Source organism: Vespa velutina, chromosome 2, assembly GCF_912470025.1.
Source record: "Vespa velutina chromosome 2, iVesVel2.1, whole genome shotgun sequence".
NCBI classification, from domain to species: domain Eukaryota; kingdom Metazoa; phylum Arthropoda; class Insecta; order Hymenoptera; family Vespidae; genus Vespa; species Vespa velutina.
The window spans coordinates 11,234,406-11,251,768 of NC_062189.1; the positions used below are offsets into that span (position 1 = coordinate 11,234,406).

The 17,363-nt window shown below is 32.7% G+C and overlaps 4 protein-coding genes across 6 annotated transcripts in view; all 4 read right to left on the reverse strand.

Annotated features, from left to right (window-relative positions):
* The window catches only part of LOC124947027 (muscle-specific protein 300 kDa-like), a 30,120-nt gene extending 24,754 nt beyond the window's left edge, over positions 1-5,366 (reverse strand). Inside the window, exon 1 of one of the 2 annotated variants that reach the window (XM_047488603.1) lies at positions 112-5,366. In XM_047488603.1, the coding sequence (XP_047344559.1) occupies positions 112-5,340 (5,229 nt within the window). In that variant the 5' untranslated portion in view covers positions 5,341-5,366. Of the gene's footprint in view, positions 1-33 lie in introns of both variants that reach the window. The other variant, XM_047488602.1, reaches the window with a different exon arrangement.
* Positions 5,367-6,191: 825 nt separating this feature from the next.
* On the reverse strand, positions 6,192-9,072 carry LOC124947181 (putative leucine-rich repeat-containing protein DDB_G0290503). Its single transcript, XM_047488986.1, has 3 exons — positions 7,587-9,072; positions 6,292-7,349; positions 6,192-6,209 (listed from the first exon to the last, which is right to left on the reverse strand). The coding sequence occupies exons 1-3, from the start codon at positions 9,070-9,072 to the stop codon at positions 6,192-6,194; spliced, it is 2,562 nt and encodes an 853-aa protein (XP_047344942.1).
* A 185-nt stretch (positions 9,073-9,257) lies between these two features.
* On the reverse strand, positions 9,258-11,820 carry LOC124947182 (putative uncharacterized protein DDB_G0271606). Its single transcript, XM_047488987.1, has 3 exons — positions 10,227-11,820; positions 9,403-9,866; positions 9,258-9,284 (listed from the first exon to the last, which is right to left on the reverse strand). The coding sequence occupies exons 1-3, from the start codon at positions 11,818-11,820 to the stop codon at positions 9,258-9,260; spliced, it is 2,085 nt and encodes a 694-aa protein (XP_047344943.1).
* Positions 11,821-12,092: 272 nt separating this feature from the next.
* The window catches only part of LOC124947026 (muscle-specific protein 300 kDa), a 40,106-nt gene continuing 34,835 nt past the window's right edge, over positions 12,093-17,363 (reverse strand). Inside the window, exons 29-33 of one of the 2 annotated variants that reach the window (XM_047488601.1) lie at positions 15,371-16,178; positions 15,083-15,241; positions 14,620-14,982; positions 14,421-14,531; positions 12,093-12,714 (exon numbers count right to left, since the gene is read on the reverse strand). In XM_047488601.1, the coding sequence (XP_047344557.1) occupies positions 12,604-12,714; positions 14,421-14,531; positions 14,620-14,982; positions 15,083-15,241; positions 15,371-16,178 (1,552 nt within the window). In that variant the 3' untranslated portion in view covers positions 12,093-12,603. Of the gene's footprint in view, positions 12,715-13,186; positions 14,257-14,420; positions 14,532-14,619; positions 14,983-15,082; positions 15,242-15,370; positions 16,179-17,363 lie in introns of those variants that run through there. The other variant, XM_047488600.1, reaches the window with a different exon arrangement.

The window sequence follows — 17,363 nt, forward strand, 5'->3', positions numbered from 1 at the left end:
AAATAAAACAGAATATGTATACGCTATATGTACGTATATAGAGATGTGCCAGTAACGTTGACCATTTATGGTACAACAAGAGCGATTACTGACTGTGATGTCACATCGCACCTTGATCCCTCGTATCTTCATAGTCTTGTCTTTGATTGCCCTCGTCTCTCTCTCCACCTGTTCATTCGGAGGCCATTGCTGCAGAGATTCCAGCGTTGCTCTACCTATATCTTGTGATGGTTCTGGATGATTTGGGATGGAGGTTGATATTGAGGAAGATTCAAAATTAAATTGAACGAATTGTTCTTCGTTCAAAGGAATGGACATGGTTTCTTCGTTTTCTATAAGAATATTAGTTGATACAGTGGCATTGGAATGGTCAGAAGGAAGTGGATTGTTATTATTTGAAACATCGATCCAGGTAGGATAGTTAGAATTCATTTGGATTTTCGAAGTTAATTGAAGATTAGTCGAAGAGGATGATGACTTCGAAGGCAAGCTTGGCTTGGTTATCAAGTTCTCAGTCATTTTATGTGTAAGCTGCAAGGTGTTATCCGGTTTCTCCTCGTTCTCGCTCGATAAGTAAGTACTATAATCGCGCCAACTACAAATGCCACCAGGCAGGTCCGTCACGAGGCATTCCGTACGAGGTGAACCCAGTAGAGTTCGCGAATTATCGAAACAGTGCCCTGAACCACCTCTAGATCCACCCCCATTATTATCGTCGTCATAACTGTGATCCGGTGGATCACGATCACTGGAATCCTTTTTATTGTTCTCAATCGAATCGTTCTCAATATGATGAGCTAAACTCTCAAACAAATCTTTTTCGGCTTCATGATAAGGATGTTTTGTCGGCCAAAAACCACTGTCAAGAGAAAGGAATTTCGATCGTACTGTATTCAATGTTCTCTCCTGAATCATTGCTGATTTCAGTTCCTTTTCTTTATCATGGGTAAGAATAAGGACGTCGTCAGCAATATAGAATCGTACCTTCGGACGATTCTCTGTAGCTACAAAGGACGGATCAGATTCAATGCTTTCTTTATTTTCATGTAAGTGCTCGAGATTCTCGATTATCGTAGGACATGATTTTATTTCCGAAGAAAGATGTTCCTCGATTTCTTTTAATGTATTTTTATCTTCATTCTCAATTTGCTCAATGCGTTCTTTTGAATCGATTGTATTCTCATTAGTATTCTCACTTGATTTTGAAATTATATTATCTTGCGAAGAGACGATATCTGTAAAGGCTTTTTCATGATCCGATATGTTTAATTTATCTGCACTAATTTCTACCACATTAGAAGAAAGTGCAGAATCTAATGCTATCGTTTTAGGAGTTAAGCTAATTTCTTCCTGTTCAGTTTTGTTCTCAACACATTTTTCACATGTGTTGTCATGAACGTTGCCTGAAAGGATTTCCTGTGGTTCAAGTTTAATGTCTGCAACCGACGTTTTTATTTCATGTACAATAAGTTCTAATGTTGCCGATTTAATTTCCTTTTCTTTAGTAATTGCATTTTGTTTTTTAATCTCTTTTTCCTCTGTTTCTTTATTACTCAAATTATCTTGAGGTAAATGTTTAGCACTTTGCTTTTTCTTTTTCTTATCTTCCTTTTTCGATTTTTGTTGGATCTTTCGATCTATTACTGATTCTTTTATTTCTGGATTTATAGCAGACTGTATAAATTCTTTATTTTCTTGTAACAGTTGCAAATCTTCATCATTTTTATCAACAGGTACCTTTAATTTTTCTTCTAAAATAAATTTCTCATTTATTTTTGACTCAATAGTTGATTCGGTTTGACTATGTTCAGGTATTTCCTTCATTTGTTTTTTATCATAAGATATTTCTATCTGATTAACTTCTATAAGTGTCAATTTTGAATCAATCTGATTATTTTCATTTTCTTTGTGCAATTCTTCTCCATTTGTATCAGTACGTATTTCTAATTTTTCTTCCTCGATAAATTTCGTATTTATATCTGCTGTCTCAGTTTCTATCAATACAGTTTTAGAATCTATCTGATTAGTTACTCCATTTTCTTTACATGACTTTTCGATATCTTTATTAACATTCACTTTTGATTTATCCTGGATCGGTTTTTTATTTTTCGACCTATTTTTCAATTTACCAATAGGTTCATCTCTTTCTTTCTTCGGTGTCCTTGAATCTTGAGAATCTTTTATCTTTTCACTACTCTGATTCTTGATCGTATCTATTTTCTCTGTTATTTGATTGTTTTCGTTTGTGGTTGTCTTTTCTTTCTCAGTAATTTGAATATTTGCTGTCAATTCTTTATCTACTTTAAATTTCTTACTTTCATTTCGTTCTACTGATTCTTTCCACTCGTTTTTCCCTGATTTATTCTTCTTAGATTTTTGTTTTTTGCTTTTACTTTTTTCTTTCTCCACCGGCTCTTTGTTTTCTTGATCTGAAATTATAGTCTTCTCTGAACTAATTTCCTTATTTGTTTCGGAGGTACCAATTTCCATAGAATTATTACTTTGCTCGTCAGCTGTTTTTTGCTTTCTGCTTTTATCTACCGGCTCTATACTTTCTTGATCTGAAATTATGGTCTTTTCTAAATTAATTTCATGTTCCTTATTTGTTTTGGAGACACAATTTTCTATGGAATTATTATTATAATTTTCAGTTGTTATTTCTTCTTTATTTGTTTCTTTCAATTCTGTTTGAATATCTAATACTGGTTCATTATTTGTCTCTTTTATTTTTGCAGTACTAACTTCTTTAGAAATCTCTTCATTTTTAGAAGAGATTTCTAATTTTGTATTATTCTCTTTAGTTTCTACATCGTGATTTTTCGATTTAGCATTGCCTTTTACCTTTTGTTTTCGAGATTCAAATTTAGTGTCCTTTTCATGTTCTTGTTTCTTTCTATCAACAACTATATCTGAAGTTTTATCTTTAGTTATTGTTCCCTTAGAGTTTTCTTTCACAACAACCGTTTCATCTTTTTCTTGTACTTCTTTTTCAATAGTTTCCTTATCATTACCTTTCAACTTCGATTTACTCTTTCCTTTCTGTTTCTGAACTTCATTTTTTGTTTCTTTGTCCTGACTAGTTTCCGTCTTAGATTTCACATCTGTCGATATTTTTTGTTCAATAGAATCCAAAGTAGCATCAGTTTTATTTTGGCTCGTATTTACCGTTACTGCAACGAAATCATCTGATTTATTGGTTCTCGATCGCGATCTAGATCTTCTGGTTCGTAACTCTTTTCGATTTATAAATTCGACGAAACCTTGATCATCGACATGAACAAGATTTTCTATAGGTGCTGATTGAGGGCTCTCATCTACGAAAATCTGTACTTGAGGGAGATATTCTTCCTTTGTAAGATGTTTTTCATTTTTAATTGTATTCTGTTCAACGAATGGAGGTAAATCTACTGTGTCATTTGTTTTTCGAGCCACAATAGCAGCCCACGAGTCTGCTTTTGTTGTTGAAATAGTTTCGGTGTCTAATAGATCAGTTGTGAAAACTTCTATATCTTCTAGAGTAGAAGAAAGTGATTCTACATTCTCTAAAGATTGCACAACAGTCGGTGTAAATATTTTTTTTTCTATTTCTTCTGCCCATGAAGTTACTTCACCTTTGGAATTATTACTCGTAACTTGGACATCAGAATAATCTGTTTCATTAAATGGTATACTTTCTCCGATTTTAACATTATTATTCTTAATCCCTTTTTCTGATATTATATCGACGTTTATATTTATAATATCATCAGCAGGTGATTCGTCGGAGTGAACTTCTGTTTTAAGTGGTAATGATTTTTCATGAATTATTTGTTTTTGGCTTAATTGTGGCAAAGATCCATGAGAGAATGTCGCTAAATAGGACTTACTGTTATCTTCGTTAACAATTTTTTGCAGAACTTGTGAAGATGATTCTGAAGAAGCTTGTTTATCTTTAGTTACAGATACTGCTTTCTTTTCTTCAATTGTTTTCTTTTGTTTTTTTGATGTTACTTCTTCAGTCGATTGTTCCAACTCTTGTTGCATCAAAACGTGTGAAGGTGATTGTGAAAAAGTTTGTACATTTTCAGTCACACTTGTAGACATTGCTTCCTTTTCTTCAATCTTTTTCTTCTGTTTCTTTGCTGTCATTTCTTTAATCGATTGTTCCAACTCCTGTTTTTGAGAAATCTTTGAAGATGTTTTTTTTGTGATTACTGGAATTGGTTTTACATCAGAAATTGCATCTTGTGGTGCAGTATCGACAATTATAATCGTTTCTATTTGCTCGACTGGTTTATTTGAGTCTGCAGTATCTTTCGTGCTAATTATAGAAGTCCATGATTTTTCACTTAATTGTAATTGATTATCCTGTTTTAGAACTTCTTTTTTCGAATCATCTGATTTGTTTGTCTCTGTTAAAATCTCGGATGACACAATATTCTCAAGTTTAAGGTCATTTAATGTAAAATTTATTTTATTTGCTATTTTTTCATGTATCTGTTCTTTTTTATTTTTTACTTCGTCTTTCATTTGTTTTTTATCTTCTTCTTTTTGGCTTCGAGTTTCAGATTTGTTCTGCTTTTTGCTCTTTGACTTTGATTTAGTTTGTTCCTTTGTCTTCCCACTCTTAGCAGATTTTATTTCTTTTTTTGGATCTCCAGATTCTATCTTATCGTCATTTGGCATTATATTCTGATTCATACCATCAATAATAATTTTGTTTTCAGATTGTTTCTGTTCTTCAGATAATTTTTTTCTTCCCAATATATCTTCATTTTCGAATTTTATCTTATCTTCCAATTTATCTTCGATTTCTAGTTTAACTGCCTCTTCCAGTTTTTCTTTTTCTTTTGATTTGTTTTTATCTATCAATTGCTTGTCTATTTTTATTTTTTCTTGATTCTGTAATTCTTCTTTTTCTAATTCTATTTTATCTTGCAGTAATTTATTATTTTGTACTTTCATAGTATCCTCTAAGTTCTCCATGATTTTCAATTTTTCTGGTTTTTTAAATTTTTCTTTCTTTTCTAATTTTTCTTCTACTTTCAATTTTTCCTCTCCTTCTAATTTTTCTTCTTGTTTTTCTAATTTCTCATGTTCTTTTTGTAATTCCTCTAGTTTGTCTTTTACTTTCTCTAATTCTTCCAGTTTGTCGTTTACTTTCACTATGTTTTCTAAATTTTCTTTGATTTTTAATTTCTCTGATTCCTCTAATTTTTCTATCTTCTCTAATTTGTTATCACTTGCCAATTTATCCTTTTTTTTTATTCTCTCTTGTTTCTGTAAGTCTTCTTTGTCTTTTAATATTTTACTTTCTTCCTGTACTTTCTCTTCTTTTTCTTCTTTCTCTTCTATTTTCATTGTATCTTCTAACTTTTCTTTGGTTTTCAATATTTCTGATCCTTTCGGTTTTTCCTTTTTTCCTGATTTTTCTTTATCTGCCAACTTCTCTTTTCTTTTTTTTCTCTCTTGTTTCTGCAATTCTTTCTTCCCTTTTAATGTCTCATTTTCTTTCGGTACTTTATCCCCTTCCATATTTAGTGTCTCTTCTAATTTTTCTTTGATTTCTAATTTTTCGGGTTTATCCAGTTTGACTTCCTTTTCTAATTTGATTTCAATTTCCAAATTTTCTTTTTCTTCTATTTTCTCTTGTTTCTGTAAGTTTTCCTTCACTTCTGTTATTACATTTGCTTTTATAATTTTATTGTTTTTTACCTTTACTGTATTTTCTAACTCTTCTTTCATTTCTAATTTTTCTGGTTCCACCAGTTCATCTTTCTTTTCTAAATTTTCTTCATCTGCTAACTTATCATTTTCTTCTATTATTTCTTGTTTTTGTAACCCTTCCTTTATTTCTGTTATCACATTTTCTTTCTCTATTTTCTTATTTTCTATTTTCTCTATGTCTTCTGATTTTTCTTTAATTTTTAATTTTTCAGTTTCCATTAGTTCATCTTTCTCTTTTAATGTTTCTTTATCTGCTAACTTTTCTTTTTCTTCTATTCTTTCTCGTTTCTTTAACTCTTCCTTTACTTCTATTATTACGTTATCTTTCTGTAATTTCATGTCTTCTATTTTCACTATGTCTTTTAACTTATTTTTGATTTCTAATTTTTCTGATTCCTTCAATTTTTTTTTCTTTTCTAATTTTTCTTCATCTGTCAATTTCTCCATTTCTTCTATTTTCTTTTCTTTTTCTTCTAATTTTTTTTTCAATTCTCTATCCTGTTCTATTTCCATAGTATCTTTTAATATTTCTATGACTTCTAATTTATCTTTTTCTACAGGTTTATCAATTCTTTCTTTATTTACAACTACATTAGATTTAACTTCCAGATCTTCAAAATCATCACTATTAATAGGTATTTCTTCATCTAAAAAGTTCAACCAATCTTCAGAAGATTTTAAATGTACAGATTTCTGTTCTATCACATTTTGCGTTTCTCTCTGAGATACATGTATTTTATGCTTATTAGGTTGAGTCTTCTCTTCGTATTTAACAAAAATATCTTTCTCTTTAGGTTCACTTGAGATGGATACCTGTGTTTTAATAGGTGACACCTTACCTTCTTCTTCTTTTTTTATAAACGGTTTTTTATTGAAAGACTTTTCTTCATCCAACATGCTACTAGTAGTTGAAATAATAAGATCTAATTCAGACTGAACTATTGTTGATGGATTCTGCTTCATTTCATTCGTATCTTCTTCCCAATCATCATCATTTATCACCATCGTTTCATCCAAAAAACTCATCCACGAATCATCAGTTTTCAAATGTATAGCTTGAGTTGAGTTGAGTTGAGTTAAGTTACAGTCGAGTTTTGATTCATTTTTATTAGTATTAGCATCAATGTCATTGTCTTTTGTTTTAACAGGACTTTCATGCATATCGATTATCTCGTTTATTTTTGCCAAGGTCGCATTAACATCTTTTTCAATTATTTCTGTCTTACTTGAAATAGTATTTACTGGAATTATTATATCTGCAGAATCAGTGGAAGATGAAGAAATAGATTTTTTTGTGACTGGTTGTTGAAATTGTATCCACTGCGATTCGAACTCATAGAAGCTAATAATTGGATATTTAGGAACGTCTGCAAGCAAAGATATTATTTTAGATTTTTCGTTGGCTGCTTTCTCGTCGTTGCTTATCTTTTGAACTTGAGACTTTTTCATAACAGACTCTTGAACAATTTTCATAATATTATCTTCACTACAAACAGAATGGATATCAGTTATACGTGGTTCTTGTGACAGCTGCACAATTTTATAATGTCTGCAAAGTTCATTCTCGGCATTAGTATAATTATGATAATTTAACCAATAAGGTTTAATTAGTTCTAATAAATATTCGTTGCTTTCTCGTTGGTCTAAATTGGAATGTGTATCAAATACGTGTTTAGTTTTATTATCATCATCCCTTTCTTTTACTATCTTCTCCTTAGCTTTGTCTTTTTTTACAGACTGACTTTCATCAATAACTGTTTGTTTTCTCCTTTGATGTAAACTTACTAGCTCATTTTTTTCTTCAATTTTCGAATGTTCTTCGAATATTTCTCTTTCGTTTTCGAATTCAATTGAGTTATATACATCATCGATGATAGTACTGTTCAAAGATTCAGAATTCTTTTTTTTCAAATCCTTATCAATGACTGTCTGTATAGAAGTACTTTCATCGTCACCGAACGATATCATTTGGCTTTCATGAAGTGTTTCCTTCATAGAGTCGTTAGGCACGCATATTTCTTCACGATATTTTCTCCTATCTTTAATACTCCCGAATAACGGTGGTTCATCGGATTCAATAATTTCAGAAGAAATGGGAACAATGGGAGATTGATTGACAGTGTGAGAAATTTGATAGGACGAATCTTGTTCAGCAACGCTAATGTAAGAATTACCAGGAACCCTAGCATATGTTGTGATTAGGCTAGCTTCTACGGTCTCGGGTCGCAAAGATATCACGTCGGAAGATTTCGAGCCTACAGTTTTGACTAAGGGAACGTTTTCTAAAATTTCAATCTTTTTAATGGGTTTCACGTCAAGTGGTTTTATCTGCATTGTTCCTGTACCAACGGTGGTAGTTACAGTAGTTACTGTTTTTTCGATAATGAGAGCTTTCCCTACTTGCAATGGCGATGGACTGCGTGGAACACTTGATTTCAAGCCATTGTCAATGCTTTCGACATTATTTTCTTTCAATTTAGCTTCTATGTTTTCACTAATGTCGTTATTAACACTTAGCAACTCTAAATCATTGCTATGATTAACATGTTCGACCTCCTCCTTTCTTTGATCCCCTTTTTCTTCTACAAATTCTTCAGTTTCTTCTACTTTAGGACATTCAACGTCAGCTTGAATTAATTTGGAATTAATATGATCCTCATTTATTGTGGATACTTGTATTATTTCTTCGATAGTTAGATTCGGTCTTGTTTCATCTTTACAAAGTGGCTCCATATTGAATTTATCTTGATCTTTAGAACTAGCAGGTGCCTCAGATAAAATCTTTTCTTCCGTTTGCTTTTTATCTTTAGAGATTATCTCCTCTTCGAAAGAAGGTGGAGGTTCTTTTTGTTCAACAATTTTTTTTGGCGAAGGCATGTCTTTGATTTTAGATGTCTTCGACATTTTTTTCGTAGATTTTACTTTTGCATCTTGAATAATAGCCATTTCCTTAGAATTAACTTCTGTTTTGTCTTGTTCTGTTTCTTCAACAATTTCAGGAGAAGAAGCAATATTAGTTTCATTTAATGAAATAATGGATTGTGTTATGGATTTTTTTATAGGTTGCTCTTTTGATTCCACCACGTAGGTTGAAACTAATTTTTCTGTTACGGTTTTATCCTTTAATTTTTCTTTTTGTTTCACCTTTGAAGCAATTGGCACAGTTTCTTTCTTTCTTTCAATATTGCTGTCATCGCTACATTTTGACTTATTTTTTGGTTTTGCTTCTTCTATCATATCGTCATTCTTAGATGTAATATTTTCCAAAACTTCCTCAATATTCTGAACATTAACTTTATGATTCTTCTTGATCGCTTTCAATTTTTCTGTATAAGCTTCAATAGTACTACTGATACTTTTATTCATTTTCCACGATTCCTCAACGAGTTTGATTATTTTTTTAACATCCTTTTCTACAAAATTATTAACATTGTGGTATTGAGATAGTTGTTCAGATTTCTTATCAATTGGTTTGATATCGGTCGTTTTGAAATCGTGTATATTTTCTTTAGTTTGTTTAGGACTATCGACTTTGTTCTTTTTCTTCGATTTTACGTCTCCTTTGGATTTATTTGACTCTATTAATTCAGATTCGGATTTCAAATTTATTTCCTCGCTTGGAAGCTCGACTTTCTTCGAATTTCCTTGAATATCTTTTTTGTTCTTGGTATGTTCTTTATATTTTTCTTTTTGGACCTTAGCTTTCTGTTTATCCATATCTTCTATTTCTTTCAGAGCCTTGTCAATTTCATCATCAATTGTTTTATCTGATTTTTTCTTCTTTTGCTTACGTTTCTTTTCTAATGGTCCTTTCGTTGCTCCAGTAGTTTCAGGTGTTTGTACTTTAAGTTGATCTTGGTTTTCCTTTTGCTGTTCTTCCTTTTCTTTACGCTGTTCTTGCTTTTCCTTTTGCTGTTCTTGTTTTTCTTTTAAATGTTTTTGCTTTTCCTTCGGTTGATATTGCTTTTCCATTTGTAGATCGTGTTTTTCTTTCTGTTGGTCTAACTTTTCCTTCTGGTGATCTTGCTTTTCCTTTTGCTGTTGGTTTACTTTCTCCTTTTGTTGATCTTGTTTTTGCTTTGCATGCTCTGCTTTTTTCTTTTGCTGCTTATTTTCTACTTTGTCTTCTTTCCTAGCAGCATTTGTTTTTTGAGCTGAAACTGTTGGTAAATTTTGTGATCGGATAATTTCTTTCGAAGGAGTAATTTCTTTCTCAAAAATCTCTTTCGCTTTTTCCGTGGAAATCGAGGTTCTTTTATCTTGTGTATATTTTGATTTCTCCATAGATCGAGATTGGGGTTTCTTCTTTGTATCTTTTTTCTTCATAGTATCCCAATCATTTCCTCTAGATTGTTTCGATTGAATCCTTTCTACATTTTCTTCTTCTTGAGGATTTATCGTTGGCTGAGTCATTGGAAGATCATATTGAAGCGAAGCAATTTTCGGTGACCCTGAGCGTCCTCTGATTTGCTCTGTCGTTGATCTATCTATATTTGCTGATTCAATCCGAGAATTAAGACCTTGAGAAAGAATTTGAGCGTATGAGAATATTTGACTTTTGTTTTCTGTGTTATTTGATACACTTGTATTCTTCTTTTCAATATTATCTGAATTTGTACTATTATCCATATTTATAGTATTTAAGGAAACATTTTGTTCGTTATTAGATTCACTTTGCTCAGTGATATTAGATATCGGGAATGACGATATTTCCAAATTAGAAACTTCAAGAACTGAAGAAGATTGAGAATCAATAATTTTTTCATTTTTACTATTTTCCGATTCATTCGCAGGACACTCACGTTGTTGTTGTATATGAGACTCATGACATATGCTAGTTGTCGGTAGAAAATTATTTTGACCAACATAATGATTCGTCGTGTAACCATCCATTTGACTATAATGTTGCGGAGTGATTGTATCGAGTTGTATTTGCTGATGAAGTTCAACTGGTGCGTAAACATACGAACCTACAGGATAAGCACCAAGTTGGGAACCTATGAATCCTACTAATTCGGTCATAGGTTGGTGTATGTATTCGTAAGTCTCAGTTGTTGGTACTTGACTTTCTATGTTGTCATAATGCTTCTCTTCGAGTACGTCACAGTGTTCTAATGATTCACTAGACCAAGTATTACTAGTCTCCTGTGAGAAATTTTTAGTGTCATCCTTTTCAATAACTGTTTCCTGACTTTGTTCATACAATTGTTTGTCATCAATTGACATTGAACTTTCCACTGGTTTAATAGATTCTGATTCGATTGTATGAGTTTCATTTATATGTGTCTCCGATAACGTGAGATTAATCGAGTTACTTTCAGTTGCATTTGAATGCGTGCTATGAGTTTCCTTCGTCAATGAATTTATATCGTTATCCATCGAATCAGATGAGTTAAATGTTGCGTGAGTACCTCCTCGAAGTATATCGGCATAGGAAGTTGAACCAGGAACCCAAATAGGGCTAGCAGATCGACCTCTATTATCATCGCATGGAGTCAACGTATTTTTCACATTTTTAGATCTTAATATTTGCTTCTCCGTTGCACATGATACAGGCGAACGTGGATTTTCATATTTCTTGTTAGTTTGCATGTTAGGTCGAGCAGAAGTTGATTTTCTTATTGGTGAACGTCCTCGACGAGGAATTGATTCGACTACCGTGATTACAGGAAGACTATTTAATGTGCTATCGGTTACAGTTCCTTCTTCTTCCACTTTTGGTGTTTGTTCTTCTTGCTTAACTGAACGAATTGAATTTTCATTATCGCTGTTACTCTCGTCCTTTTGCATTTGAATCTGTGCGAGTTTCGGCTGAATATCTTCGACATGTTTTACTTCGATTGCTTTCTGTTCAGAAAGTTGCGTTACGTTGTATGGCAATATCTGAATTGGTAGGGGACAGGAAGGAGGAGGTTCATCTCGTTGATTTCTGTACGGACTACAGCCTCTTGAACTTGGACTGGTACGACCAGCGGCTATATCGGCATAGGACGCCAGTCCGGTGAATTTATACTCGTCGCTGGTTACATAGTATTGATCCACGGTAAGTATCTGATTCATCAGGATCCTGACTCGTTGCTTCCAATCGTCCATCCTTTGTTGTAGGCTCTGCATTATCCACCGCAGGGTAACAACCAAAGAACAATAATGGAATAATTTATGTCAATTTCTAGATATTTTTTATTACTTAATATTTTTGGGCTGGGGGCCTAACGGGTTAAGGGAGAGGAGGCAGTTACTTTCGTCGCTATGCTAAACTTGATTGATATATGGCTCGTTTAAGTATATATATATATATATATATATATATATATATAAAGAAAAAAAGAAAAAAAAGAAAATAAAGGTAGATATCGTATGGACTTTCTGAAGAAACATAGACGTAATTTGATTAGCGAAAAAATGGGCTTTTTATTTATTTAATTCCTTAATTAGACTATACTCTTTAATATGAGATTACAGCTAAACTATATGTATATAATGAAGAAATGAAATCTTGATATATTTCATGTAGCCCATTACGTATATAATTTTGTTCAATATAGAAACTTAATTAAAAAATCTTGGTATACTAAAAAGATTGGATCGAACGATTATCAGTGGATAAAGAGAATGTAGAAGATGATTATACTTATTGAACATATTCATTAAATTATTAACCATCATTATATTATCATTATCTTTATCCAGATTGAAATGTGTAGTATGGGACTTCGTCAATACTTTCAATCATCGTTATCGATGAAACAGTCAACGTCAGTTGCATAGATTTTTCGAAAAACCCGATATTCGTGATTTCGATGAATCTATGCGCGAAGACTTGCCGTTTATGGATATTTTTGATAACTGATAGCAATGACGATGACAGGAACATTTGATTACAAGGTAAATTTATCGTCACGGATCCAGAAGCTCTGGATCAGGAGTGCCTCTTTGAATGATGAGCTTCGTTCTTTCAATAAACGAATGGATTTTATTTTGCAATGATTTAATTTTTTCTCGATAAATCTGTTACGTTTGAATTTTGTTAAACATAAGTACGCGTAACACGTCGAACGAGCGAGCGAGAGAGAGAAAAAGAAAGAGAGAGAGAGAAAGAGAGAGAGAGAGAGAGAATGAGAGTGAGAGAGAGGAAGAGAGAGAGAAAGAAAATGAGGAGAGAAGAAAATATGATATAAACGTGTTATCAGATTTTTGGCACAATTTTGGTTATTTATGAGATAAATAAAAAATATGGGAATTAATGAGGGAAGCGGAACGATTGTGATGACAAAATGAAAGCCGTAGAACAGCGTATGAGGATCGTGATTGAAAGGATAGTGATAGGCAAAAGGTTTGGCAAACAAAATAACGTGAATAAAACAGCTGGTATATACATAAACGAAACAGAAAATAAATAACTCCAAATTATTATACACCATTTGTCTGCATATATTCCGCATATTGATTTGCGTTCAGAGGTCACTTGATTTTTTTTCTGTTTTCTTCTGATCTATTATTATTTTTATTTTTTTTTTAATATTTTTTGCTTGGTTTCAAATTCCATATTATATTTAGCAGCGGTAATTCGCCATGTAATTACACGTAAAGCTCTTGCAACGGAAATAACATTTTATCATATAATTCACGTAAATGTGTGTGTACACAAATAAATATGTGCTATGTGTTGCCTGTTATGCACGAATACGAAAGTATTTCGTATCGTATTCCGTGATTTCTTTTTCTACCTAGAGTGCTTATAGTGATAGTTATACAAACACACGAACACGCGTGCATATTTGTGAACATAAAACAATTGTCTCAACGCATAGCGATGTACACACGTGATAGAGAAGTACAGTGAATTATTAAAACCAAAAATAACACAAAGCAAACAAAATCAAGTAACTCCTTTTCTAGTAATATATAAGTAAAAAACTTAGACGATTAAGACATATTTCAAAAATAATAAAAGATAACAACAGTAATAATAATAATAATAATAATAATAATAATAATAATAATAATAATTATTATTATTATTATTATTAAGGATACTTATTTGTATCGCATAATGTATAAAAAGGAGACGTGAATAAATACAATTGATTTCTGATACCAACCAAAATTATATAAGCAATGATGTACCACTATGAGTTCTGAAAGCGATAGTGGTGGTTTTTAGCGATGAAAGGAAATCTAGGGTAAAGGATAGTATGTATCTACGATTAAGTTTTAGGGCGAAAAGTAGATATGGTAGAGAGCCATTAAAGTGGAAATATACTTTGGATTATAATAACTTTATTTATAATTATTTATAATTAAATGTAATCAGTCTTAATTGTTAGTAATGAAGATTATGATCTTCTCTCAAATTTCCACTTTTGGCATTTTTTATGTGTTTAATAAAAAAGAAAATTTCTTTTTTATTAAAATAATATCGCATAGTTTGTAGCAATTATGGTTAATTGTTGCTCGATCGACGGTTAGTTGGTAATCACTACGAGTTAAAAAGTTATTGTACAGATGTGGAAGAAAACGGTTATACTTGATCCGGTATAATGGTGATTTCTACAATAGAGGATTGAGAAGGGTGAGTGCTATATTTGAGCACAATGAAACAAATAGTTTCAGTGATCGATTTTGAGATGGTTTCGAGAGAATACTAATAATTGCCTACTACTTTAGCGCATTTGTGCGATAATAAAAAAAAATTTGTGATTTGTTAAACGTACCTGCTGTTCTTGAATAGCTTTTTCTCTGTTGTTTGGTAAGTATGTTGGGCTTAATACTGTCCTAAGTTGCTGTTCCACTTGAACAACCTTTTGTCGTAATTTTTGTATTTCCTGAAATAAAAAAAAATTTGCGCGTTCTACTAAGAATCTCGCCAACGAATAAAAAGATCCATTATCATTAAGAGGTCATGTATCTGACCTGTTGATATTGATCGATCTGATCCAAGCAGAGCTCCAAGGATGCAGTCTCTTCTGTCACGGTTTTATAAAAAACATCTAATTCCGAGAGTAATTCTTCGGCAATTTCGGTTATTTTTTTGTCTCCACCGATTCCAGATCTGAAGTGTACTCGAAGTTTTTCGATGGATATTTTAATTTTAGTTTTTTGTATTGTTATATCGCTTAGCATTTTTTCCCTAATAGCATGTTGATCGTGCAAAGGCTTTTTCTTATTTTGTGGCGACTCGAGTATCTGCTTAGCCTTTTCTATCCAACTTTTAACCTCTTTCATCTTTCTTTCACATTGCTCCCACTCTTCGCTAGTTTCTTGCAACAAAGCGTTCTAAAATATAAGGTATTTAATAAATCTATAGAGCCCGATCTTACCCTGTTAATATCGATATCCTAACGTAAGAAAAAAAGAAAGAAATTCGAAGACTAACTCTTTCCAATAGTTGTCCTTCGACTTGTATTTTAGCTTCCTCTGCCTCAGTAAATTTCTCCGGTAAATCACCAGTGGTTGTTACTTGACGAATATTGTCTAATTCTTTTGCCATGTCGCTTAGATTTTTGTTTACTTGCTTACAGCTTTTTACAGCAGTCTGCAATACGAGATGTGACATACCGATTATCATTGCTAAGAATTCCTACCAATGGATATTAAGAGAGGGAGGGAGAGATAAAGAGGGGGAGAGAGAGAAAGAATGTCTATTTCGGTCCATCGAACGTACCGAATATTCGTGTAGCCTTTGTTTGGCCTGAACGAGGGTACTGAGTTTGAGTGGTTCTGTTAGGAATTGCTTCTTTTCTTCCGTCCAGACCCTGACAGTGTCGTAAAGTGTAAGGAACCTTTGCCATGCGTCTAATGTGTCGCCAACAATTTGTCTCTTTTCATCGAGCAAATTTCGTACTTGTCCTAACTGTTCGCTCAAATCGTTAATTGTTTTTTCGATTAATTCTTTTTCGGCATCATCTCTCGTATTCTCAATGATCACACGACCATTTTTCGTTAATCGTTCGAGCTTATCCATGACCGGGCCCAGCTCATTCTGTATTTGTCTGAGACTTTCCCTAAGTGCAATCGGTTCTATAGACCTATCTTGCACTTTTATTTCAGCTTGTCTTACCCAAGTCTGGATCTCGTCTACGTCGGTCAAATAATCCGACCTAATGGTCCTAGCGCGTTTAAGTTCTCTCTGTTTCTCATCCATTGCCTGTGCGGTTGCCTCAGCACAGAGCTCGAGAGCCGTTAAATACTGAGAAAGATCACTTGGTACCAGCTGCTGGCTAACTTGGTACCGCGCCTTAGTGTTTCCAGAAAATTTCTTTGCAGTCTCAACAAGATCGTCGAGGTGAGACTTCAATTCCTTCACTTCGTTCTCGGCTGTTTCCTGATCAGCGAACACGTAGAGGTTCGTTGCGTTGCTTCGAGCTTCGTTTAAGTCCTTACGTAGTCTTTCGATTTCACTTTCTATACTCTCGAGTTCCTTTAAATTTTCCTCCGCTTTCTTGGATTTCTCTCGTAATGAACCAACAAGTCTGTAATGAGTATATCAATATGTTTCACGTTTCAAATAATAATTATATGAGCCTTGTTATTTTATTGCTCGTGTTTCTCTACATCGATTGATATGAGGAATGATATTGAAAAAGACAAATTTGTCGTTGTCATATTTTCTTCTTGATCGCATTAAAATTAATCGTATATTATACATATGCATGATTAATGATTTCTATATCGATATATAAGTGAAAAAGCGAGCAGAAAAAATATAAATGAAAAATGCCTGGAACGATCGGTGGTGGCTTTAGGACGTCAAGTTAGCCGGAACGAGGGACAACAAATTTAGAATCGGAAATGCGTATCGCTACTTCGTCTTCGGCTGGCTTGATTCCCAGAGCCAGAGACGGGCGCAAGAGCTGAGATAGCTTTGGCTAAAAGTAGATGAACAAACTATGTATATTGAACCGAGAGAAGAAAAAGAGAGAGAGAGAAAGAAAGAGAAAGAGAGAGAGAGAAAGAGTTTTCAGAGCGACTCTAAATGTTCCGTCCATTTCCGTAATGCTTATGAAAATCCTTTCAACCAAATTTGTCATGAAAAAAATAGGTTTCTAAATATTTTAAAATATATATCTTATTCTATTCATAATTATTTATTTTTCGTATAAACGGTTATAAGAGAAAGAAGAAAAGTGCAAGCCAATTTTTAATATAAATCATTGTCAATCAAAATGGGGTTTTTTTTTTAATACAGATCCCCCGATTACTAATTTTATTTTTTACAACGATGATGGTGTTTTAAAAAAGTCTACAAGATTATATCATATACTATACTTGTCGTGAAAATCTATTTTTTGAAAGATGTTGGAAATGCCGTAATGCTTATGCGTGTATACGTGCTATGACGAAGCGTACGATATAAAAATAGATTAGATCGGCTAAAGAAGTTTCACAAAATGACACAACAGTGGCAGAAACGCGAAGAGCAATATGACGGAATTTAAGTCATATCAGCTTCTTGAATTCGATTTGCATTATCTGAATCGATACAATGTTGTTAACGATCCTTGTTCTTATAATTTATATTCTTCGCAACGCAAAAAATTTTTATGTCACTTTCATCAACCCAAAATGAGAATATATTCTTTCATATATAAGTTAGAAATAGTTTTTTTTTTTCATATCGTAATGAATCATTACCATAGAAATGTTTCTAGATGTTA